This window comes from Danio aesculapii, chromosome 20 (genome assembly GCF_903798145.1).
Source record: "Danio aesculapii chromosome 20, fDanAes4.1, whole genome shotgun sequence".
NCBI classification, from domain to species: domain Eukaryota; kingdom Metazoa; phylum Chordata; class Actinopteri; order Cypriniformes; family Danionidae; genus Danio; species Danio aesculapii.
In genome coordinates, this window is record NC_079454.1 from 6649480 (window position 1) to 6675499 (window position 26020).

The window sequence follows — 26020 nt, forward strand, 5'->3', positions numbered from 1 at the left end:
TTGATTGTGCGACAGGCCGCGGCGCGAGCGGGGCCTCTCTCGAGCGCACGAGAAACCGCCAACCGCCCGTTACTGCTCACCTCACACCGGCGGCGCGACCAAGGAGACACCAGGAATCAAAAACGACCGAGGGAGGAGGAGAAGCGCTTCTCTCTCGTCTGTGGAAGGGTTTTTTTGTGGGTCGCTAACCGTTCGGCTAGCTGGGACTAGCATAGCACGAGCTTTTGTAATCCACAGCCGGCCTCTCTCACACACACACGCGCTGAGACACAAAACAAAGGGTCCGGACGCAGAGCTTCTGGACGGAATAAACCGCAAGGTTACACCTGAAGAGAGAGAGACGGGACCGGCGGAGACAGGTATGGTTACGGTTGGTCAGCGTGCAGCAGCTGCTGTATTAGAAGAGAAAGGAGTCAGTCTGGCTAATGTTAGCACTGCCATGAGCAACGACAAAGCACGCAATTTAAACCCTTCACACATTCTCTCACACCGATCACGTTAATATGGGACGGATTTGTGTAGAAATTGCTGAAAGATGCTAACCGGATAGCCGGAGGCAAAAATCTGGGGGACATAGTGGGGATTTGGAGGCCACCTCACAGGGCCCAATTGACCTGCTCTTTTCAATAAATGACTCATTTTGCCGGTGAAACACCAATGGGGATAATTTGACATTTTTGCCTTGATGAGTTCATCATTATGTCAAATTAGTAGTTATATTGTTTCATCTTTATAGCCGAAAGACGAATTCGTAGCCATGAGGAAGGCACTGGTTATATACAGTGCCCTATTCTTGGTTGTGCTTGTGCAGAGGTAGGTTAGCCAAAGGTGATGATGGCTCACATGACTTTTCCCAAGTACATCAAACAAAACATTAAAATCAGTGCATGCAAATGGACAACCACTGTGCATTGAGCCACAGAGTAGTGCCAAGTTAACTTGTAAGCAGTGTATGTGTGGTTTAAAATGTCCTGCTGCCTCTCACACTGTAGCAAGTGTGCATAGAGCCAGAGAAAGGGAGGGTACTCCTATTCATTTATCCTCCTAACCACGTTGACTTGTGCATAAATGGGTTTTAATCCTAAAAACTCGTAGTGCGTGCCATGTAGATGTGTGTTTAGTGTTAAGTAGACTCCAACAGAATTGTATGTCTGTTTCCATCCAGGTTGACTTAACGTGCATATGTGCTGTTTCACCCTATAAATCTTGCTAAATCACTGTAGAAATTCAGAGTATTGCTGTCTGTTTAGTCCCAATCAGCCTGACTTCTACATGCATGCATGCATGTATGATTAACCCCCTAAATCTTACAGTATCTCATGGGGCTGCACAAGATTGGAAAAATCTGGTGTTGCAGTATTTTGTTTTAGCGATATATATTGCAATATGAATATAATTTCCCCAGATGATTTGAATAGCTCTGTTTGGAAAGATATCATAAAATAAGTTACATGAAATAGAGCAGAAATTAAAGTTAAGTAAATAGTGCTTCATGGTTTTCTTGGCAAAATTGAAACAGAAATGAAACAATCAGACATGAAATGGCATAGATATCATTGTATTGCACAGCAGGAAGGTCACTGGTTCGAGTTCCAGCTGGGTCAGTTGGCATTTCTGTGTGAAGTGTTGGCGTGGGTTTCCTCCTGGTGCGCCGGTTTCCTAAACAGTCTTAAGATATGCGCTGTAGGTGAACTGATGAACTAAATTGGCCGTAGTGTATGAGTGTGTGTGTGAGTGAGTGTATATGGGTGTTTCCCAGCAGTGTGTTGCGGCTAGAATTAGTTGGCGGTTCCTTCCGCTGTGGTGTCCCCTGATAATTAAAGGGACTAAGCAGAAGGAAAATGAATGAATGAAATAATTTTGTAAAATAATGTGAAATAATAATTAATAGTAGCTTTATCCTTTAATCCGTAACAAATAATCAAATCCTGCTATGTGACAATTGCAAATAGACACATTGCAATATCGATGCTCAAACGATATATTGTTCAGTCCTAGTATCTAGGCATAGGATGATAACCGTCTACACGGTATACAGCGGTTTGGAAAAGTCAAGGTTTTGAACCGTCAATTTTCTGCTATACCGTTTCTAAGGTATGAGTAAGATTTTTTTTTGTTGTTTTTAGGACAACAGTATTTCCAGCAAAAAAAGATATCCTAAGATTTCATTTTAAATTCTAAAGGGATCTGTGTTTTTTTTTAAACTAATGAAGACAGCAGAAGTCAATGATTCATTTGAGTTACTTAACCCAACATGTTTACTGCTCCAAAATATTTTAAATGTTTCTCAAACTAAAATATATCATGTTCAAATGGGGGAAAAGTTGTTTTTTTTACCCAGATATTTAAAAAGAATTCATTTTAGAGCAGTAATCACAATGCCGTGAACCCTCAATTTTTATATCCATTATACCGTCAGAATCTTATACAGGCCCATGCCTACTAGTATCTCATTTAGTTGGTGAATGTCGAAAGCATCTCAATTATAGACAAATTTGTTTAGTTTATCGGTTTTGATGCTCCAGGCCTTTTGGGGACTTTTAAGTACATTTCTCTCTGGCATCATTGTATTGCATCATGTGCTTTGTCTCCACCATTAAAGCTACAGGGCTTTGTTTAAAAATGACCATTTGATGATTATCATCTTACTTGATGGTGTTCAATTGGATTATGTAGAGCAACACAATGATTTATATGAGTTTTATGTTAGTAGTTTGCTACTCATTTACATGGATCATGGATTGAATTGAATATCAGAATTTCTACATGATAATGCTCTCATTTGCAGTGGAATATGTCTCTTAAGTGTCCAATATTGTCACATTATTGCCAATAAGTGTCCATATTCCACATTATATTTGTTTTAATATATCAGCCTTTACAGGGTACAACCTAAAATGAAATTGTGCTGGTAATTATTCTCATTTCATTCCAAATCACCAAGACTCATTCGCGTTTGGAACACATAATACAGTCCCTCCAGGATTTTGTGGGAAAAAATATTGCGACAAATGGTTGTGGTGAGTTTTGCAAAATTTACAGCAAATTTGGCAACATTTCTTATATTGTTTTGCTGTGAAAATATGCACAAATGTACACCTTCTTTATAATTTTTTTGACCTCATGAATATTGATTATGGCAGCTTGTGTAAAGGAAACACTGAGAGAAACAGAACGTAGACTTTACCCCTAAAGCTGCTGTTCAATCCTGGAGGGTCTGAATATTAAATACTTTAAAGTGAAATCTTTGAGATCTCATACCCTCCATAGACAGCAATGGTCCTGACCCATTTAAAGTCCAGAAAATACAAAGAAAAAGACTATATGCCTTCAATCGAAATACTATCAAGCTACAAGAATCCAATTGTGCCCACATAAAACAAAAATAACGGCTTTAATCAACATTTTGTTTTTCATGAAGCACATACACTGAATGTGTCTGTGCTTTGATTTAAACACAGGAAGTCATGCATTGGGATCTGGGGTATACATCAGTGCACAGTGCTCTAGTACAGTGGTTCTCAAACGTTTAAGCCAGCGACCCCCAATGTAAGATCGTCAAGAACTCGCGACCCCCCCCCACTACCAAAACATATCCAAACAATATAAATAACTTATTTTAAGTTTTATAAACAGATTTATTGCATTTGAAATCAACACTAATCAAAACTAACAAGCAAATATATATATATATATATATATATATATATATATATGTATGTATATATGTATATATATGTATGCATGCGTGAGGAAAAATATGTCTCAATGAAATCCCGTTATCACAAGAAAACACATTTTTATAACATAATTGAGTGACCAAAAGATACACGGACGAACCGCTCACTGGCTCTGCACGCACTGCTTGACATGAATTTATTAATGAATCTGTAACAATACGTTAACTGTACTGTGTTCTCACAGATGGTGTCTGATATTGCACAGATGCTTTTGACATATACCTTATTATTTGTATACATCATTTTAATAGCAATACTGGTCTTTTCATGAGCTGCAATATTAGTTTAATCTTGGTCAGTGCAAGCCCTTTTGCGATGGTGTACATGGTGTTAACTCTTACATATAGCTGCCACTTGCATGGCTGACAGCGTCTGGCCATTAAATAAAGGATTAAACAGAACCTCTCGTGCTTAAAATGTGTAGATTCAGTAGCAAACAGTTACCTGAAAGTTCCGTCCCACAGACTTTACAGTGAACGCTTTAGTTATTTTCATAGCAGACTTGAAGCCAATGGAAGTCTTTTATCCATTCTTGGAAAAGTGTAGATGGTGGATTAACATTCACCACGTGATCAGTAATCAGATGAGCCATTATTTGTAGCTTTAGCTGGTTTTTAAAACTGAATCTGTCAGTGTTGTTTTCATTCTCTCATCTTCAGCGCGTTACATTTTCGCGGTTGTAGCTCCTGTCATCTGAAGGCAGAAGGCATTGACTGAATGATTCAGTCTAGCGCAGTGAGCCAATAAGAAGAGCGCAAAGGCGGGAGAAGCGTTGCCGGCTTTGTTTATTGCAGCAAGTTGACATGACAACAGTTTTAAACTGTTCCTGAGCGCTGCGTTTTAAGTGCAAAGATGCATTCTGCCTGAATGTGTCCTAAATACCTTATGAATTCATCAGTGATATCTTTAAAAAATCTGAAAATATTAGTTTTCACTTGTAATACTGAAAAATATTTATTATAATCACTGAAAATTACACAGTTTTTAAATCACTCTCGCGAAATTATTCTGAGACCCCCAGTTTGAGAACCACTGCTCTAGTATGTGCCCGCCCTATACTGACACTGAGTAGAAGAAACTGCTGAATAAAGTTGTTTGCTTTTTTAAATCTACAGTTTTCATTTGTGTTTTAAAGACCTCAGGGTTTTGGAATGACATGAGGGTGAGTAAATAACAAAATTAAAATTTTGGGGTAAACTAACCTTAAAGGGACCCTTTCCCCAAAAATAAAAATGTGCTTATATGCTCAAATATTTACAAGCAAGCCAAATTAATATCTGTGGCTTCTGATGATGCATTAAGATGAAGTGAAAACATTCACCCCTGGCTCATGAATGCTGTCAGGTCCATTTTTCAAGGCTGTGGATTAAAGGTACTAATGCTCCTCGTCAGTTTCTTTCGCAGACTGATTTTTGCCATTTAAGACCTTGATTTATAGTCAGAAGCCATGGGTATTTTTAATATATAAGTTCACTAAGGTCAAGTAGCTGTTAACTTGCATTTCATGAATCACCCAAGATTACTATTTCAGCAACCAAAAAAAAAACATATTTCATTCTACTGATGGAAAAAGTCATCTAAATCTGGATGAATTGAGAGTTATTAAATTAACCACAAACTTAGATGTTTTTTGGGGGTGAACTATCACTTTAATAGATTTTTAATTCTTTTGGGGCTCTTGAAGAGTAAAAAAATTCTGAGAGAGCAACTGAGCAAGTCTGAAGCCTTTGTGGTCAATGCACAACAGTGTCTTTCAGCAGATGCAGGAGCCAGTCAGATTTGATTCATCAAAGTGGCAGCAGGAGGGAAGATTTTTGTGAGCATCACTGGAGGGGAGGACTTAAGCATTTAACTTCCACTTAAAAAGCTTTACATATTCATTAGGGGAAATGCCACCAATGACACCACTGGTTGAAACGGGCCTTGTGTGTTTTAACAAAGGAAGGGATGGAGTCACAGGAACAGGAGATCAAGTGAACGATTTGATGTTTCCTGGTAACGGCGGATCCGTTTGAGCTGTGAGGTTTCATATTAGAGTGCATTCTCCTTGCTTTAAGAACAGCCCTTGCCAATCTATTGAAAAATATATTGACTTTTCTCATCCCCTAGGGGCCGTGGCTCAATGCCAGTGATTGCTTTGATGCTCTTTTGGGAATGTCAAGGAAAAGCAGGGATTGGCTTGCATATTTGGGAAGCAGATGGCCAGGTGATGGGGGCATGATTGGATGTCAGAGATTGGGGTTGGAAGAGTAATGAGATTTGACTGAAGCCTTCAGTGTATCTCAGGCACAGTACTTCATTACTTAATAGAAGATTTACACATTAACATTCTACTCTGTGGGGAGATTTCTCAGTAGTTTAAAATTTAAGTGAATTGCTTCACATTTCTGGAATCATTGGCCTAAAACTCACTCTTTCCAGTCTTAATCATCTTTGCCTTAGACGTCCCAAGAATGACTCGCACTCCACAGGGGGTTTTATGCAGTCATCTGTCTGTCTCCACCTCTTGACTTGGCAGTCTGGCATAAAGTGGCATTTGAATAATGTTTTCGATGGTGCTGTTTGTTGAGCTTAACTACCTGTAACTTTTTCCCCATCTTTAATATGCCAGACAGCTGTATTGATGGCGTCTTTTCAGGTCTGGTTTGAAAGGAAGTTTTTTAGTGGCATTTAACCCATGACTGCACCGAGTTTTTCCTTGTTGTTTGTCCCAGTAAATGCTGATAGTGCAGAGTAAAATGTGACCGCTTTCACTTTCATTATACTTTCTGTCTTACCTTGTGCTCATTTTTGTGTGTGTGGAGGGTTTAGTTGGTTTGCATATTCGTTTTAGATTTAAATCTTTTACAGTCTTTGTGATTCCAGCAGTTTTTAAAAGGTATTTACTAATCTTATTTTGCAACATGAATCTAATAAATGATATGTAGACTTGTGATGATGGCACATGTTGAATTGTAGGCTACAATAAAGTTGTAGTAGTTCACCCAAAATGAAAATGTACTTACTATTTACTCAGCCTCAAGTGCTACCAAACCTGTATGAGAAAAAGAAATGCTATGGAAGTTGATGTTTACAGAACCAAATGGTTTTTTGTTTAACAGAAGAAAAAAAACACTTTCATTTTTGGGTAAACTATTTCATCTACATAAGAAATCATCATAAGTATAATGCTGCATTCACACCAAATGCAGATGAAGCATCTACCATGAGTGATTTACTTGTTAAGTCAATGCAAAGACGCAGTTAGACATCCTGCGGTGTGAATGATACAGCGAATTGTTTTGCGCCTTTGATGCACGAATCACTCGAGTTGGAAAATCTGAACTTTAGCATACATTCGCTCCACATTAACCAATTATGATCTTGCTCTTGTATGGGGAGTGATTACGACGTAGTGCCTGTTGTTGGTGTCCCGAGGCAAAATCCTCTTGCTGACAACAGTTCATCAAACTGGGCTCAGCTCAGTCTGAAGCACCGCTGAAAGCCTCCATCATCCATGTATAGTTTCTAGAGGAGTTTCTGAACTCACAGAGCTGGGTGCACCTCTGAAAGTATCTAGTGGACTCTGACATGGTGCCGAACAAATCGACGCAGTTTTTCAGCCTTCCTAAAGCACAGCTACTCTCTCAATAAAATCTATGTACTCCATTTAGCACCGAAGCTAAAGTCACCAGGCAGACAGAAGCCCTGCCCATGATACGAATCCACATCATCGTGAAGTGAATTTGATGTGCAAATGAAGCGAGTAAACTCAAAATAAGTAAACTTGCGTTTTATAACGTGATTTATTCGTGTGTGCCACGTCTGGTGTGAACGCAGCATTAGAAATAAACAAGTTGAGAAAGCTGAAGAAAGCTTTGGTGGTTTTGCTTTTTATGTGTACTGAAATAAAGGATGGGTTAGCGAAGGAGAATATGGATCTGGTCATGGCAAGAAAAATGAACCAATATTGCAAATGGAGCTTGAAATTTTAGGTCCTGTCCAAATGGCGTTGAAAATTACCCAACATGTTCTAGGGCTGGGGGGTATATCGGGTTCTGGGAATATATCGTTATGATTCCCCAACGCGAGGCGGTATTATCCAATATCGTTCATATCGATATGGTTTGTGCACATGCGCAAATGTCAAACAAAAGATTTGTTCAAAATGAACTTGTCAAATTGACAAGCAGCACCTGAATGTGTTCAAAAGAATTAAAAATGCCAAAATGGGATGAATTTATACCGCATTTGGAAAGTGAAACCACCTCATATTCCCTGATTATAAGTTCAGTATTTATTACACAACAGTCTCTTTACATTTACATTATTACACATTTATATCTGCGTTCTGGTCTGTTATAATGACTCTTTACATTTATATGCTTAACCAGCATTTCATCACAGTACTCATCACTAGTAAACTATTTCGTTACTTCTCAAATCTATAGTCTATTCGTTTTCATCTCCTTATTTAATATTTAGGAAAACAAGTTTAATCAAAACAAAAGAAAAAGTGTAGGACTTTTTACATGGAGTGAAAGACTTCTCTTTAGATATCTTCGAAATGTGCACCGTTTAATAATTGTGCACAGTACATACATGTAAATGTGTAACTAAAAAAGCATATACAGCTGATTTAATTGTTGTTAATAAATCACACAACTGTGGTATACATGATTACTTATAAAAACACTCTAATTGTGCCAAAATACTGTTTCATATTTACATTCAATGTGGTTCTTTTTCTATCCTACAATACTTATTGTTGTGTTACTATTTAAGTGCGTTTCTTTTTTGCTCTGACAATGTAGCTATGTTTTCTATGGTTCTGTTAAATTTGTTATTTGCACAACAGCACAGTAGAGCTGTGTATAGTGTTAAGCAGGAAAAAACCCTGTAATGTATTTATTTATCAAAGATTTTGTGCAGCTGTTATTTTTTGTTCAGCTGTTTATTTGTAAACAGGAAGGGAAACCCCTGTGTTTGAATTATATTTTGCTCAACAAATGTTTAATAATATTTTAATAAAGGCTTTAAAGGGCACCTATAGTAAAAAATATACTTTTCAAGCTGTTTGGACAGCCATATGTGCATGTATGGTGTATAGACTGTCATATTGGGGTGATATAAACACACCCAGTGCTTTTTTTTTCAATTTAACAACATAAAAACGGTGGACCAATTGGATCGGTTTTCAAACCGACCGCGACTTTACGTAGGAGAGCGGTCCCCCTGCCCACTAATACTGATTGACAGGCGCGTCATCATATCCTCAGTTTGTTGATTCACGTCCGCCATTTTCAGCGTGAGTCGAAGCAATATCACTAAAAGAACACGCTAGCTCTATTTTTAGATGCAAGGCTCATTGGGCTCAACACAAGAGCAATATTCTCCACATTATCGCTCTAATCGGAATTATTGGTTGTATCTTTAGGTAGGTTTGCAAACATGTGTACTTCTCATTGAGTCTACCTTATACTTCAGCCGTTTGCATTTCTTGTGATCCTAGAAGCTCCCTGTGATCTTAACTAGCATGCGTTTTAGAATTCTAAACATTTCTATCAGGGTACACAAGTCGACGGCTGGGCGCCGCGGACCGCTGCAGAAACCTATGTTTAGAATTCAAAAATGCTTGGCGCGACGATTCGGGACACTTCATGTTTCTGCCGCGCTACAGAGAGTGTCTGGTGTGCCGTGTCGCGGCTTCGAGCGGCACATCCGGTGCCTCAGTCAAAGTTAATTCAGTGTGCGTGGTTATTAGTTTCTGTGTACAAGCTCGGCACTTGAAACTAGCACACAGTTGGCTGTAAAACTGTACAAAGACGCATATGATTTTGTACTCTCTGCTTGGTCTGTGTCAGAGTCGTACATGTACGACTGAATGCTGTACCTTTCACTCCAGCTCGTTCTCGCAGTCTGCCTGTCAGACTCTGTAACAAACGCAGAGCGGGTGAGCTCATGGCCCCGCCCCCTTGTTACGTTGGCGGGAAGCCGAAACTAATCTACATGTGAAGCAACACACCCATAAATCAGCGAACTGTGGACACGCCCCCAACATGACACTTTTTAACACATTATAATAAAAAAATCTGAATTGTGTTTTAAACTGAACCTAAACTGGCACACTCAGAAGAACCATAATATTAATATTTAATCATAAAAAAGAGGTAAACTATGGGCCCTTTAACTCAAGTAATCATTTATGGGAAAATACCGGATATATCGTATAGCGTCATTCCTCCTAAAAATATCAGGATATGATATTTTGCCCATATCGCCCAGTCCTGACATGTACATTTAGGCATTTTTTTTTGGGTTCAAAAACAATATGTAACATAGCTTGAACCTATAGTCGACGCAAACCTCTCATTTGCATCTTTATTCTTCACCAGCACATTTAAGTGCAACCTCTTGTTAAAAAGTAATTTAGCATTTGGGAGTTCATAATTGTCCAAACTAGGGCTGGGTGATTAATCGAAAAGTAATCGAAATAGTCATTCAGAACCTATAATCAATCAAATTTTTCTAGGTCAATTATTTCAATTATTTTCCCTACCATGCGTGGAGTCACGTGACATGACCGCACTCTGTTAAGGCTGATTTATACTTCTGCAGCCTTCGCACGGTCGCATACATTTTTGCACTACACTGACGATGATTGGGAGCTGCGCCAGATATGCCTTGAGACGGCATATTTTCTATTGCAATAAAAATATTATTGACATTTAAAATATTTGTTTACAGAAGATTCAAGAAATGCACTGCTTAAAATACAGGATATACAAGAGTTATTTTATTTAGAAAATTTTTTATTTTCAATTTTAATATGAAAAACATTGAAAATAATTATTGTTTCCAAAAGTGCGTTATTTTCACTTATTCTATAAGAAAAAAGTGACTGTTGGTTTTAGGCAATGTGTGTTGTGATTTCAGTGGCTCAACGTTGATGTTCAATAAACAATCATTGTAATTCAATTCACTTGAGTAGATTCTATAATTATTTTAAAATTAATAATTGAAATTTGTTTGTGAATTTTATCTATTTGTATTTTATATATTTGTCTAATTAATTTTTTTATATATAATACAAATTTGTTTTTATCATGTAATATTTTAATGTATATCCATTTAGCCACAAAATAGCCCTAAGTTGCTGATGTGGCAATAAATATGTAATAAATAATAAATAAATAAAGTCAATAATTGTACTATGTGAGCATATTTACTGTACAAAATCCAAGAACTGTGAGGGCATAAAAAATAAATAAAATGATCATTAAACGTAATAGTTAAATTGTTCAATAATCGAGATTTTGATTTTAGGCCAAATCGCCCAGCCCTTGTCCAAAAGGTGATGGTAATTAAACATCACAGTTTATTCATATTTTGGGATGCTGAAAGAATCATTTGCTCAGTTGTTTTTTTGTGCCTTACTCTCCGTTTCTAAATGAGTGTGAGAATCTGCAGTCATTACGTGCAAGTTATATCGTGAGCTCAAGTTCATAATTTCAAATATAGACAATGCGAGTGCATACCTTTTGTCTGTTACCAAGACAGACGATATAGTCGATAAAGAACTGTCCTTTTCTGCAGCATGGTGACCCATAAAAATGTATTTCTTTTGACCCCTAGCTTAAATGTGTTAACAGTTACATGTATCCGATATTGTTAGATGTAGATGCATTTGCAATCATTTCCTTTGTCATCAGCGCATGGTATTCATGCAGATGCTCACTGCATTCTTTGAATTTCGTGTATCTTGCAGTTCTGTCTGTTAGTTTAAAATGACATGTATATATGTGTGGCAAAAGTATTATTCCATGTTAACCGAGTTTTCCTGTTTCCATCTGGAGACAGATCTCCCTTGAAACGTTTTGCACAAATATATGGTTTTCGTTTTTTTTTAATCTGCAAAAGAAAAATGTTACCATGTGGACATAGCTTTAGATTTATATGTAGATATAGTACTATAAATGTAGTTCTGAATATACAATGTGGTCATTTTTACATATGTTAGCAGACTAGTATTTTGGCTCATGTAGTGTAGTGTGTCTAATTGTGTATGGATATGTTGAGGTGACCCTGTTGCTTCTACTCTGTTGTCTTGGCATAAGCCCTCACACCACATCAATTATGAATGGAGCTCCATGTGGCTCACGGTAGATTGCAGCACCCCCCTCCCCTTACTGTCAGTTCACCATCTTCACTGACATCGGCATGGCAATGTGATATGCATCATCGATTCCAACCATTGAGAAAGCTGTAGCGTTCTTCCATCAGCTTCAAAGTCACTTGCCAGTGATGGATATACTGGCGTGGCAAACTTGTTGGTTGATGTTTTCAAATAGTTAATGTGCATGTACATAATGTATTTTGCACATTAAATTCTGCCTTGAGCAGAAGTAGAAGAGTACGATAAAAGGCTGATTGTGCTCTTAATGCTTTCGTTTTCCTCTGCAAGGCCATATAGCCTCAAATAAACCTAGTCAGAGGCACTGGATTCAGTAATGTTTGTGAAACGAGTATAAAGGCTATCATGAGCAAACATAGTGTTTCTTGCTCACATGTACATTTGTCTGTTTTTCTCTGTAGTTGCTCAGCATTTGGCTTCTTGCTCCTGCTTTTAAACCTGACAGGAAATATAGCCTAAAACACTTAAGTGGTGTAGGTAGATATTAGGCAGAGTATCTTGTTTTACCATCTGCTCACTTAGTCTTTTATTTCTTGCTCTCTTCAATAAGGGGCTGGTTCTAAGGGGTGAGGCCGCAGGACCAGACTCAATGAGTTTCCAGCGAAATGTCCGAGAAGTCAGGGCAGAGCACCAAGGCAAAGGATGGCAAGACCAAGTATGCAACCCTTAGCCTCTTCAACACTTACAAGGGAAAGTCTCTGGAGACTCAGAAAACTGCAGGTGAGTCCAGCTAATCATTCGCACACATAAGCTGATTTAAATCATCTCAAAATCGAAAGCTTTGAACCAAATTATTACAAGAAAGTGAATGCAAAGAAAGTAGATGTATATAGATATATAACATCATGTAACACAGACTTTTTATTTGGGGTTGAAAAGTAATCTTGGCACTTTTGTAACAGGAGTAAAGGCTGGCGTATGGGTGCCTTTTTTTGGCTGTCATTGGAGCTTGTACGGAATTTTTTGTTCTCCATTGAGACAATTTATGTGGAAATCATTGATGGTCGTATTGTGTGAAAGCAATTTGCGAGCTGATTCAAATGGCTCACGAAAAAAAAAAAACAGCAGCCATCGGGTTGAATTTGGGAAGCGTGTCCAGTTGAACACTGCATCGGAACTCATCATTTAATAAAATTGTCATATATCAGTGGTTTTCACATAAACTTACTTGTGACGTTGGATTTTCTGACCTTCAGAAATTGCACCATGTATGCCCAAGCTAACTTAGCAGATTGTACTCCTGATCATGTATACTGGGTCTTAAAATAAGAGTTGATGAACGGGAATTTTGTCAAGCAATGTCATTCATTGAGCCTCCCAATCAGCCTCCTGTGCATTGCTGGATCAATTAAGCAGTCTTTGTCCACTCAGTCACTGCTGTGGATTCATATGAGCTTTAGGAAAGAGTGCTCGAGAACATGTTGCTGCTTTTTACATTGTTCGGGTTAACTTCATTGATTTTTATTGATCATTATTTTTATTACATTTTTTTTTTCAATCAGAACTTTCACTTTCATTTCCCAGCCTAAAGGAAAGATTGTGTTAGCAGGGTTGATAATTCATTTTTTCCTCCTTCATTTAGTTGCCGCCAGACATGGGCTCCAAAGTTTGGGTAAAGTTGCGGTCAGTCGTCGCATGCCCCCTCCAGCTAACCTGCCCAGCCTAAAAGCTGAGAACAAAGGCAATGATCCCAATGTTAGCATAGTACCCAAGGATGGCAGTGGATGGGCTTCCAGACAAGATCAACCAGGAGATGAACGGTAAACTTTCAACCTTAAAACTCAAAAAAACTCTGCTGGTTTACCTATATTTTAAAGTTGTTGTTTTAACATTACACGACTCTCTGGGGTAGCACTCAGTTGCTGCTGTGTTCATACTGCACAGGAAGTTACAAACTGCATAACTGCACCAGAAACATGCAAGGACAACTCTGTCTGGCCAAAGACTATAGATATGCAATTACAATTTAAACGCATGACTTTGTATGGGGAAAAGTGCAATGCTCACTATGGCTGCCACAGCAAAGAAAGTCCCGCCTTCTGCTCAATTGCCAATCGTCAGTCTTTATAGCCACACTGTGTTGTTAGGGAGGGGTTTGTACAGATTTGTTTTCGCTGTCCTTAATCTTGCTCATTCAGAGGCTGTAGGTCATCTCCGATGTGTTTTTAAATTTGAACCATTGACAGGTCCATAGATTCAGCATGCCCAGTATTTTATGGTATAGAATTATTTTATGTGATTCTCTCAGATCATGTCTTTGATAATTCAAACTGCGTGATTGCATGAAGTAGCAGCGATTTGCCTCAGATTTTTGGCCATTTGTTTGTGATTTCACAAAACCTGACGGCGAGGCAAAGATTCAGGGCTAAAATCCTGCAGTATGAACTTGCCATTACACTAAATATAGTCTGCAACATTGGTTTATACATTTTGCCCTCTTGGGATACTTCTGTTTCACTGACACTTTTCTGATTTTAGGCAGCAAGAAACCCCTCCCCCACAGCCCAAGCCAACTGTGCCGCAGACCTCTGATGCCCCTCTGGGAGGAAGCCGCTCCTGGGCCAACAGCAAACAGTCTGGGCAGCTGGATGGTAAACTACTATATTGCTATTAGATTGCTCTGAAAATACTGCTTTATGAACTTCAAATGTGTATTGATATGAATTAGGACTGCTGATTAACCATGGGTTTTGAACTTCTAAAGCATAATGCTTAAATGCCACTATGTGTGTGCAGGAGCTCCTCGGATGAGCAGTCAGTTTCATCAGGAGTTTCCGAGTCTGCAGGCAGCGGGTGAGGTAGAGAAACCAGGTGATCAGGAAGATGAACCTTATGGACCAGGGCCCAGCCTCAGGCCTCAGAGTAAGACCATCATCATTTGGTTGTTTACAAGCCTGGTGTAAAAAATGTTAGTTTAAATATGTTCTTATGCTCAAGATTTCATATTTTCCTTTGTCTTTGAAGTTTTACAAGCTGTTAGTGCAAATAAAAGATCCATAAAGTCTCAAACTAAAATCGCAAACTCAAAGAGACTTCCAAAATGCCTCATTCAAACATGCCTCAAAAATCTGTAAGTGGGATCATTGCCATAATACTGCCGTAAAGCATAACTTTTGTTCTCGCTGTAATGTTGCTTGTAAGAATAAATTACGACAACGTGGAAATCTCGGTGAAGATGTTTATTCAGCATAGCAGTCTCAAAATACACGGCAGTATCCTGGTTTCACCGGTGTCAGAATGAACCCTGAACATTCTTAAACTCAAACCTTTATATCGTTTTCGATGTCGACTTGCCTTTAGATGTAAATGATGTTGCTCTGGCTGTTGAGCCAGCTGTTCTCTCTGTCTCCCTATGTTAGTGCAGTTTCCACACCATTGATGCATTGGTTGTCTGTGCACCACATCCTTCGCATTCTACAATTGTTACCATTTGGTCGAGATGTAGTCACCTCAAACAATGCAGAGACAACAAACTGTTGACTTCTCTTTTATCTCACAAGTCAGCCCTTTTGGGAAATGAGCATCAAATCATCTTTTAATGGAAGTTGGGTCGAGACAGACTTATTTCTTACATGCTGCTGACACCATGTTGACTGCTTTGTAAAATAAAACCTTCTGTTACATTCTGTCTACATGCACATTTTGTCAGTAAAGCCGGTTCTGTGATCGGTAACAAATCTTCAGAATATTCACACACTTTTACATGGTTTGGCTTTTACTACACCATGTCATAGCTCACTGACAAGCTACTGAATATTGTGTTCATTATCACATGCACACAATACTGCACATGGTTGTTTTGGTGTAGACTTGCCCACCGTCGCACACAGTTTACTATACCCTGATGCCAGTGTTGCCAGATATAGCTGACTTTTTCCAGCCCAAAAGCTGACCAAAACCCACCCAAACGCACAAAAAAAGAAATTAGCCTAGTTACTTTAACTGTCAGATTATTTTTACCATACAGCAAACAACACCAGCAGTCACAGAACCACAACATAACTGGATCACATCGAAACACTGCCCCCCTCTCACCCACACACTGCACTTAATGTTGTGTAGATTACACTACCTATTAGAGTATGTTTTACTTTTAAAATAAGGTGTAAGGTGCTTGTCAATCAGACAACGCTTCATTATTTGTTCTTGCTGTCAGTTGCGGAAAAAATTATCCATAACAGTGTCATGATAAACCACTGTGAGTTTAACTGCAGGCGCTGCGTGATGCGCATGTACGCAGAGCGGAGTCAGATTTTTCCAGGAGTCAGATTTTGATACAACTTTCCTTCACCTCCTCTTGCGGGTGGGCCCCTTGCGGTTTGTGCCATGCTCTGGTCACTACTAAAACCTGCTTTATACTTCTGCGTCAAGTGATCGGCATGACCCACAGCGCATGCAACGCGCATAGCTGTGCATTCATACTTCTGCGAGCTGTTTCTGTTGCTCTGCAATAACACTTCCGAAACGCTAGTTGGCAGTGAGATGTTTATGTTCCTCTGTGTCAAGTTTCTTCGCTGGTGTTTTGTTTTTTTTCCGAATGCTTCCTTAATGTACAAGTGGTTCAAACTCGCTCGTTTTAAGGCAGGAACTGGCAGACGTGCAACAACTTTGACCATAAGGTAAACACAAAACAAAACTTTCCCTCCGGAGCTCCTTCACGAAACTCCACACTTGTAAACAATCGCTCCATCTGCATCACGTGGCTTTCAGTCGTTAGCACTACAAAGCCGACCAATCACAGAGCTTGCGCTACGCGTTGTTGCGATGTGTAGTTAAATTTTTTGAGAGGTGCGCATCCGCAAAGCCGACAGCCACGGCAAGGGCTATGCGTCCAGGCATATGTCACGCCGTAGAATACACGCGCGCTTGACGCAGAAGTATAGATCAGCCTTAACTGAATGGAGTAGGAGCACACAGTTATGTTTTGTTAAATAAGTTTCATATAAAAGTTTTAAAACCGGCCAAATTTTGTCAGCCTGCCTATGCCATTTTTTTACCTGCACAATTTCAAAACTGCCCAATTGGGCAGGAAGCCACCCAATCTGGCAACACTGCCTGATGCACACCTCTCAAAAAATGAAAATGCACATCACGGCATTATTGTTTTGCAATAATTACAGCTGTTTGCATAGTTTCTAAATGAATTTAAAATAAATCCTTCTGTGAGACTATTCCTCATGTGTTAATTAGGCACTGAATTAAATGTAGAACTTTGAAGACTAGATACAAAAAAATGTTCTTTTTAGCAATGCCAAATGACCCTTTTAATGATAAATAAAAGCCTCATCATCTAAGTACTATATAGATCTAAAGGTTACTCTCTCTTTTGTGTCCATTACCAACCAGATGTGGGTAGCTGGCGCGAAGGTGGAGGCAGGAACCTAAACGTTACTCCCAGCCCCTCTGAGACTGACAGTAAGCCTACTGAGGAGTCCGGTATTGGTCGAGGCACACCATCTCCCTCGGGTGACTCCGATGAGGCAGGGAAACCCTCTGCTGGAGAGGGAAGAGAAAAGAGGGATGCCAGGGACAGGCTCCCAACTGCTGCCCCTCAGCATAAACTTAATGGTGGCCAGCAACCACCGGGAGGGATGTCATCTCAATTCCATGCTGCCCAATTCAGGAGCATGATGCCACCATATGTGAGTGACTATACTTTAGTTATTGTTCATAGTATTTCTACTTTGTCAAATGTAGTTATTATTTTCATTTGGTGCTTGTTATAAATTGTATATTGCTGTGACACTTGAATGTGTGCTTTTTTTCCCCCAGATGTTTAATGCTTACCCTCGAGGGCCCTTTCCACCTGCACAAGGCAGCTTTAGGTACCCTGCACAACAGGAGATGTCCAAGTAAGTGATCGCTTAAGGTCTGAAACTAAACTTATTTGGCAGTACAGTCGCAGTATTACTGTGTCCTTCCTTTCGTTAGGATAATTGAATAGTTTCATTTTATATTTGAGTTAGTATTTGTATTAGACAGTTGAAGATTTTTCTCCATCACCTTTCTAATTTGTCTACCGCAAGTTTTAGTGAATATTCAAACTTAGTATTTCCTATTGATCAAGGCAGATTATCCATGATCCGTTTCGGAGTTTGGAAACATTTTTTTACTTTCTAATTTGCTACTTTCTGATTATTCTCTGTGTTTTGCTTAGGGGTCCACGGACTGGAAGACCTTCTCAGCCTCCCTCTCAGTCATGGCTGCAGGATCCAGACAGGCCATCAATTGTTAGTGCCACTGAATTAAAGGAGCTAGACAATCTGGACACAGAAGCTGATGAGGGTTGGGCAGGTGAGAATGACAGCTGTGTGCGCTTCATGTGGCACGAAGACAGTACAGCAGTAGAAATCTGGCTACCTAGGGGGTTTATGTACATGTATATTGTGACTAGAAGATAAAGATTAGCTTCAGTCAAGTAAACATGGAATAAAATGGTAAAACAGAAATACTGTAACTTGTAACATGATAACTTGCCGTGTTAATTCAGAATTAAATTTGTGTGGTCAGATTATTTACAATGTCCTTGAATGTGGCTTATCCAGTTGGTATTTATAGTATTTACTTAAAATATTAGTGTATGTATTTTAGTGTAACTATTTTTTTTAATACATGATACTAAAGGGCCATGTAGAGGTTTTTTCACACCTCTACTTTGGAAAAAGTCAAGAAAGTGGGCGTGTCCAACTCTATTTAGGGGGGACTGTCGGAGGAGGGCAAGAGGGAAGGTCTGTAAAAATTTGCATAAAAATGGGAGTGTCGGTTTGGGCACGCGCTGATTTTCACAGAGGCAAAATAAACACACAGATGCAGGGCAGAAAGACAGTGACTGTGTTTACATGGACATCAGTAATCGAATTATTTGCCAAATTATTAAATGGTGGACTTCAACTGCAGTTTGGCTCTTGTGGTGCTCACATGTTTACACTCGGGAGAGCAGCGTTTACAGCAGATTGTTCAGTCCATAATATTGTAGTGTTATTAACGTACGGTAAACTTTATTAACTTAGAAAGCATTTGACTAAGGTCCAGCTTTAAACACTGAAAGAGTGCTGCTCACGACACAAACTAACTTTGCCTTTGAATAAACAAACAAAGACCACTGATTGCTCACTTACCAAATCTGTAGAGACAGGACAATCAACACCACACCACCTCCTTTATTAAGAGGAGACGAGCTGCAAATCTGAATTTCACCATTTCCAGATGAGAAAAGCTCTCGGGTAAAAAATGTTTCTCAGACACATATTTCTGTCGCGCGTCGCGTGCACTGTAATCCACATGTGAGTCCAGCTGCGCTCTCATAGAGGGAAAATAAAAACAAAACCTTAACTGCAGCAAATTATAAACACAACACTGACGACCCGTATCTCCAAACAATTCATGCTCTTCAGCTTGGCAACACAACGTGGCGTCTCTCTGCCGTCTGAACACTGTACACAAATAGTCTTCGAAGCCATCATGCATATTAATGAGGTTGCATGCATACACAATAGAGCGCGCTGATTGGTTTGAACCAAGTCTTACTTATGAATGAATGCATCTCACTCAGAGACGTCATAAGGTACTCCCAGGTACAGACGTCCAGTCTACACGCTGGAATACACGCTAAGATCTTATGGCCGTGACGCACCTTCAAAAAATCGTTTCAAACCCTAAATACGAGTTTGCTCGAAATAACGCAAAAACAACCAATTTTCACTGTTTAGTGAAATATATGTGTCTTAATAGTGTTTTTAGCAGTGTAGGACACGCATATGACTGTCAACAGCTCAAAAAATGTGTTTTGGTGTTTCGTGACCCTTTAAGCACACACTTTTGCACTGGTTTCAAAACCTGCCTGTTATGAGAAGTCTTAAACTTAAAGGCCACGAATGCAAACAAGCAATTAAGTTGCAAACATATTTTTGATCTAGATTTTTTTTAAGGGAAGCGGTAATGCAACATTTGCAATAGGAATGCAAATTACATGTTGAAACCATAAATACACTATTTTTGGTGTTTGTTTTTAGGTGCCCAAATGGAAGTTGACTATACCGAGAAACTAAATTTTAGTGATGATGAGGAAAATCATTCAGCTAAAGAGAAAGGCGATAACTGGTAAGCATGCAAGTTTGTGTTTTATCTTATGCAAAAAAACATTTTTCTAGCATATTGAGTCAGTGCTTCCCACAGGTTTGAAATATACTTGCGGTGGTCGCCGGATTGAAACACACCTTTTACCCATGGCACATGGTTAACTACATGTGTCAAAAAAAGTGATTTTTAACAATAATTTTATTTATTATAACACTGTTATAAACTTTCTTTTCAATGGGTTGGAAGTTTAAAAAAATAAAAGACTGGAAATAAAAAAAAGAAATCCACTATTATTATTATTATTATTATTATTATTATTATTATTATTATTATTATTATTATTATTATTATTATTATTATTATTATTATTCTTTTACTTTTATTCTATTCAGGAGCCATGTGCACCCAGGTGAAATCTGCTGCTGACAATTTTTACAGTATTGCCATAGCTTGTTAGATATGTATAAAATGTAATATATCAACATTAGCAAAAAAAATTACTATATATATATATATATATATATATATATATATATATCTATATATGTATATGTATATGTGTGTGTGTGTGTGTGTGTGTGTGTGTGTGTATGTATATATATATATGTATATATATATATATATATATATATATATATATATATATATATATATATATATATATATATATATATATATATGTACATGCATACATACAGCAACTGAGAAATAAATTAAACGAAAGACTAAAAACAGACAAAATGTCTAAAAAGTAAAATAATTACAAGAATAAAGTGTCAGCTATTTAAATAAGGCAAATAGTTGATTAATAATTTCTAATGTTTTACAAATATTTTGCAGCCAATTTAGATGTAATTTCGTCCTCTCTGAGTATATAGAAAAGTTTCTCTGAGTTGATTAGGCTTAAAATAAAAATATAATGCAAAAGTGCATAATTTACGATGACTTTAGAAAGCGAAACCAAAAGCAGAATCCTGGACATAATAGGAGATATAGAAACCCCGGACAGACATATTTTATAAGTCCCAAAAAAGCATGTCTCTGTGGGTCTCTGCAGAGCACTTGAGATTGTCTGTTGGAATGTTGTCAGTTCTTACGCACACACAATGAGCTGTACGAAATGTGTAGGGCGAGAGAAGATTGTTCCACTGGTTAATAAAAAAATTAATGTCACCAAATATACTTGGTTGGCCATTAATATTCCTGGGCAGTCTGCTCAATTAAAATCTTTGTGTGGGAAGCACTGTGAGTATTGGTTCTATAAAACCCATTCTTGCTACACCAAAGGGAGTGGATGGCTAAAGTTGATCGCATGCGGTCAAGAAACGCTGATGTCCAGGAGGGATGGAAGGAAGGAACAGAGGAGAGGTGTGACGGCAAGAGTTCTTGGGCTGAAAGTGGAGACCACAGGGCTCCCTCTCCTGGCAATATTGTCCATTACAGCAAGATAATAACCGCACAAGACCAACAGGTATGCATGAAGTTGCCAAACATGCTTTTGCTGTATTTGATTCACTGTGCTCCATAATTCACAAAATAATAAATTACACAGGGGCAAGCTGTCGGACGTTCTATGGGAAGTGCTGGCCCCCGTGTTGCGAAGCTGCAAACTACGGCACCCCCTGTTGGTGAGGAGGAAACGGAAGCATGGCGACAAAAACGAAAGAAGCAGTCAGAGCTTTCTGAAGCAGTGGAACGTGCTCGCAGACGGCGTGAGGAGGAGGAGCGGCGCATGGAGGAGCAAAGACTTGCTGCCTGCAAAGAGAAGCTTAAACAACTAGAGGAGAAAAGACGACCTTCGACTACAGAGGCTACTAAACCAGCTACGCAAGCTCACAGCGACCACCAGGAAGTGTCTGAAATCGTGCCTAAACTACCTGCTGAAACTCCACCCCCTCAGCCTCAGCCACCACCTCTGCCTGCACAGCTACCCTGCCCTCCCATGCCAACTCATGAAAGGACAGAGCCCACTGTGGAGGAGGTGCCGCAATTTATTACCCGGCAACCTAGCCCTCCTATTCTTAGGACTGTCCCAGAACCCCAAATCAAGGCAGATACTGCTGTAACTGAGGAGGTGCATGGACAGGTGGAGAGACCGCCAATGAGAGACTACTTCTGTGCTGAGGAGCCCAGAGGTAAATGTTTAAATTGCACTTAAACTACAGTGATTTGGGATGTGCTTTTGTCACTTGTGACACTTTCAATGATTTGTGTTAAAACTATGGATTGAACCAAACAGTGCAAATGTGATAAGAAGTCAGTGGTTGTCAAATATTTTTTTTTGTGCTTTATTTTAACTTTATTACCATGGCTGTTTATTTATTTTTCTTTATTTTATTCTTTTAATCTTCCTTGATTGACCGATGAATTAAGGAATTTTATCTTGTTTGATGCATGTAATAAATAAATAATTATATGGATTTTGTACAATTTTAGTTTGATCAGCTCTTTACCAATTTGTAAATTTAGATTGGTCTAAAAAATGTTTTCCCCTTTCAGTTGAGGAGCCTCAGTTGTCATTATCCAGACTGGATCATTCTGTTAGCGAAGATGTACCACTTCCATCTCAACTGGAAAATGAAGGAGATGCTGGGACTTCCATTCGTCCTTCTGTAACCTCTGGATACTCAAAACAGTTCCAGAAATCTTTGCCACCTAGGTTCCTTAGACAACAGGTGCTCTACAATGTGTTGATTTTGTTTCTAAAAGATCAAAATGCATTGACTCGTTATATATTTTTAAATCTGTTTATTCAGATTGCCTCACTGGTATTATTAGAGAAGCGATATTCTTTGAAGTGCCTGGTTTTAGCTATTAGATCATCTTTCTTCTCCTAAATTCCTCAGGAACAACTTAAACAACAACAGTGGCAGCAGCAACAGCAGCAACAACAACAACAGCAGCAGCAAGGTGGAGGAGGTCCAGTCTCTCCTTCAGGGGGTTCAGTTCCTCCTCAGCATAGATCCCTATACCAACCTCTTGGCCCCCACCACCAACATCTTGCCTCAATGGGTTTTGACCCAAGGTGGTTAATGATGCAATCTTACATGGACCCTCGTATGATGTCTGGAAGACCACCTATAGACATTCCTCCTATCCACCCCGGTATAAAACATTGAAACTTGCCTTAAAAAAATTGCCTTCACAAATAGGTTTAAGGTATTTTATTAAATTTTTTTTCTTTTTTTGTGGACCCTAATAATTTTTTTCTATTATTATTAGGGAGAATGCCTCCTAAGCAACTGGTACGACGAGAGCCCACAGACAACAGCAGCTCTGGATCAGACACTTTTGATCATCTGACCCGACCAATCAGAGAACATGGGGTTCCTAGCGAGTCTCGAATGGTCTGGGGTTCTGACCCATATCCCTCAACGGAACCACTGCCATCCACTGCAACTGCTAAAGGGCGAGAAGATGGCAAAGACCCAAGGTAACCAAAAACAAGTTAAAGGCATTTCTTTTCTTTGCATGTTAATTGTTCAAGAGCTAAACATTTTTCCCTCCTCTGATAATAGATTGGATGCTGGTCTGGACCTGGATAGAGGTCTATCAGGTGTCTATCATCAGGACCATAGCCCACTGGAGCCTCGGAGCAAAAGTGACTTTTTCAGGGATTCGTCTGAAACATTGTCTACTTTTAGTCATGTGTCAGATGAGGTTCCAAGTCTCCTACAGGCTGACAGAGCACCAGTCATCCCTTCCTTTGAACCTGAGGAGGCTAACCTTACTGCTACTGATGAGGTTGAAGCCATTGGACAGGCTGTATTAAAACGGAGTATCTCTCAAGGCTCCTGTCACTCTCTAAAACTAGAAGAACCCAGATTTGAGGGACTTACTATAGCACAGAAGACCCTGGACTTCACTGAAACTGTGGAAAGACCAGAAGAAAAGTCCAGAAAGGAGGCCTTTGGTCAAGGGCCTGCCATCAGCAGCCGTTCCACTCCTCCTGTTACTAACGATAATCTGCACAAAGGTGACAAGCTTATCTTACCGCCACCCAGCAAACAGAAGTCAGAGATGCGCTGGGGATCCCGTGGTTCTGGATCTGGAAGAAGAGAGGGTCCTGGAGGAGAGCGACCGGTCAGGAGATCTGGACCTATTAAAAAACCTGTACTGCGAGACATGAAGGAAGAGAGGGAGCAGAGAAGAGAGAAAGAAGAGCAGCATGAACGAGGAGATCGATCCAAAAAAGAAGGATTTGCTTCTAAAAGTGCTTCGTCAGCTGCTATAGTGGCATCTGATGGACCAAAGCCTTCCAGTGATGGGAAGAAAATAGTGATGGAACCTGAAACTGGTGGAACAAAATCTAGAGATCTGCAGCCAACAGCAGGTCCAACAACTGCAACTGTTGCTGAAGAAAAGCCAGATAAGCCTCAATCTAATGACAAATACCCTGAACCCAAACTACCCTCTCGCAAAGAGTCCAACTTCCCTCCCCGATCTTACAGAAGAGATGAGAGGGACCGAGAGAGAGACCGAGATCGGGACCGAGATCGGGACCGAGAGAGAGACAGAGATCGAGACAGAGAGAGAGACAGGGATGCAGACAGAGAGAAAGAGTGGCCTTCTGATTTTAAAGGCCGTGGTCGGGGGGAGTACTATTCCCGTGGCCGCAGTTACAGAGGCAGCTATGGTGGGAGAGGTAGAGGTAGCCGTGGGCGGAGTCGAGGGGACTACCCATACAGAGAGCCACGATCACGCTCAGACTTGCCATTAAGTGCCACTGGGGCAGTTGGTTTCCACTGCAGAGAAGAGAGTGAAACGCGTAGTGAGAGCTCAGACTTTGAAGTCTTGCCTAAGCGCAGACGCAGACGGGGCTCTGACACAGATTCTGAAAGTGAAGGCAGAGAATCTGCCAGTGACACCGGAGCATCAGACCGTGAGCCTAGCACCAAACCAAACAGACCACTCCGCCGTGAGCTGCCAGAATCTCGGTCCTCTAAACCTGCTTCAGGGTATGCGCCTGGACATGTTTCAGAAAAGCTTGGGTCTCGTGATGAGGATGGGCGGCCTAAACCTGGTTTTTTGTTAAAGGGTGAGGCTGCACGTCGGGGCAAGGCACCCTTGCACAGCAGACGTGGAGGTGGCAGAGAAAGAGGTGGTCACAGACCTGCACCTTTCCGGCGCGCTCCTGTCAAAGAGGGCTCCCAGTGGCCCTCAAAGCCCATGGAGACCTTTCGGCCAGAGGAAGCAGAGACCTCACGAACTGATAGCACACCATCTGAAAGACGACACGCCAAATATGACAACAAAAAGATTGGAGAGGGTGGGCAAGGCATCAGAGAGAGGCCTAGAAGGCCAAGAGCAGCCCGTCCTCCCAGACAGGACAAGCCCCCACGATTTAGGAGACTTAAAGAGCGTGAGGCAGCAGTGTATGCTGGTGAATCAACACCAGGTATGCCAGTAGGTACATCCATTTCCCCAACGTTGTCTAAAGCTCCAGGAACTCAGGTCACTCTGCTTGAGGGAGTGGTTGATTCTAATACAGCATCTTCTCACACTCCTGATGTGAGTCCCCCTGAGCTTCCTGTCACAGAGTCGGTTGTTCCGGAAGTAGGAGCCACTACTGTAGTTGCTGCTGGCAGCAAATCACCTGACCTGTCCAATCAGAACTCCTCTGATCAAGCCAATGAGGAGTGGGAGACTGCTTCTGAAAGTAGTGACTTTAATGAGCGGAGAGAGCGAGAGGACAAGAAGCTGCTTGAAGCAGCCGTGACTGCCACCACATCCTCCTCCTCTGCACCTGCACAGATCACTGGTGGACAGAGCAAATCACTCATAGAAAGTGTGGCAATCCCAAAAAGAGAGTTAGCTTCAGCAGCCAAAAGGAGCTTCTCCAGCCAGCGCCCTGTGGATCGACAGAACCGCCGGGGCAACAGTGGGCCTAAAACAGGTCGGGGGTACCCTGGAGGCAAGAGCGAAAGAAGGGGAGGATCTGGAGCCAAATCAGGACGGAGAGGGTGAGTTTTTATTTTACTGGAAAGCTTAGAGTCTTTAGTTTTAATGTAACCGTTATCATTTAAGA

General features: G+C 40.1%; 1 protein-coding gene across 2 annotated transcripts in view; it reads left to right on the forward strand.

The window, feature by feature from the left end:
* Positions 1–26020, forward strand: part of prrc2c (proline-rich coiled-coil 2C) — a 46181-nt gene continuing 20161 nt past the window's right edge. For both annotated transcript variants that reach the window (XM_056481608.1, XM_056481609.1), the window contains exons 1-15: positions 1–359; positions 12464–12633; positions 13496–13673; positions 14392–14504; positions 14650–14775; positions 17260–17555; positions 17686–17765; positions 18071–18207; positions 19926–20013; positions 21280–21463; positions 21545–22127; positions 22492–22667; positions 22839–23097; positions 23215–23425; positions 23511–25955. In XM_056481608.1, coding sequence (XP_056337583.1) covers positions 12519–12633; positions 13496–13673; positions 14392–14504; positions 14650–14775; positions 17260–17555; positions 17686–17765; positions 18071–18207; positions 19926–20013; positions 21280–21463; positions 21545–22127; positions 22492–22667; positions 22839–23097; positions 23215–23425; positions 23511–25955 — 4991 coding nt within the window. In that variant the 5' untranslated portion in view covers positions 1–359; positions 12464–12518. The remainder of the gene's footprint in view (positions 360–12463; positions 12634–13495; positions 13674–14391; positions 14505–14649; positions 14776–17259; positions 17556–17685; positions 17766–18070; positions 18208–19925; positions 20014–21279; positions 21464–21544; positions 22128–22491; positions 22668–22838; positions 23098–23214; positions 23426–23510; positions 25956–26020) is intronic.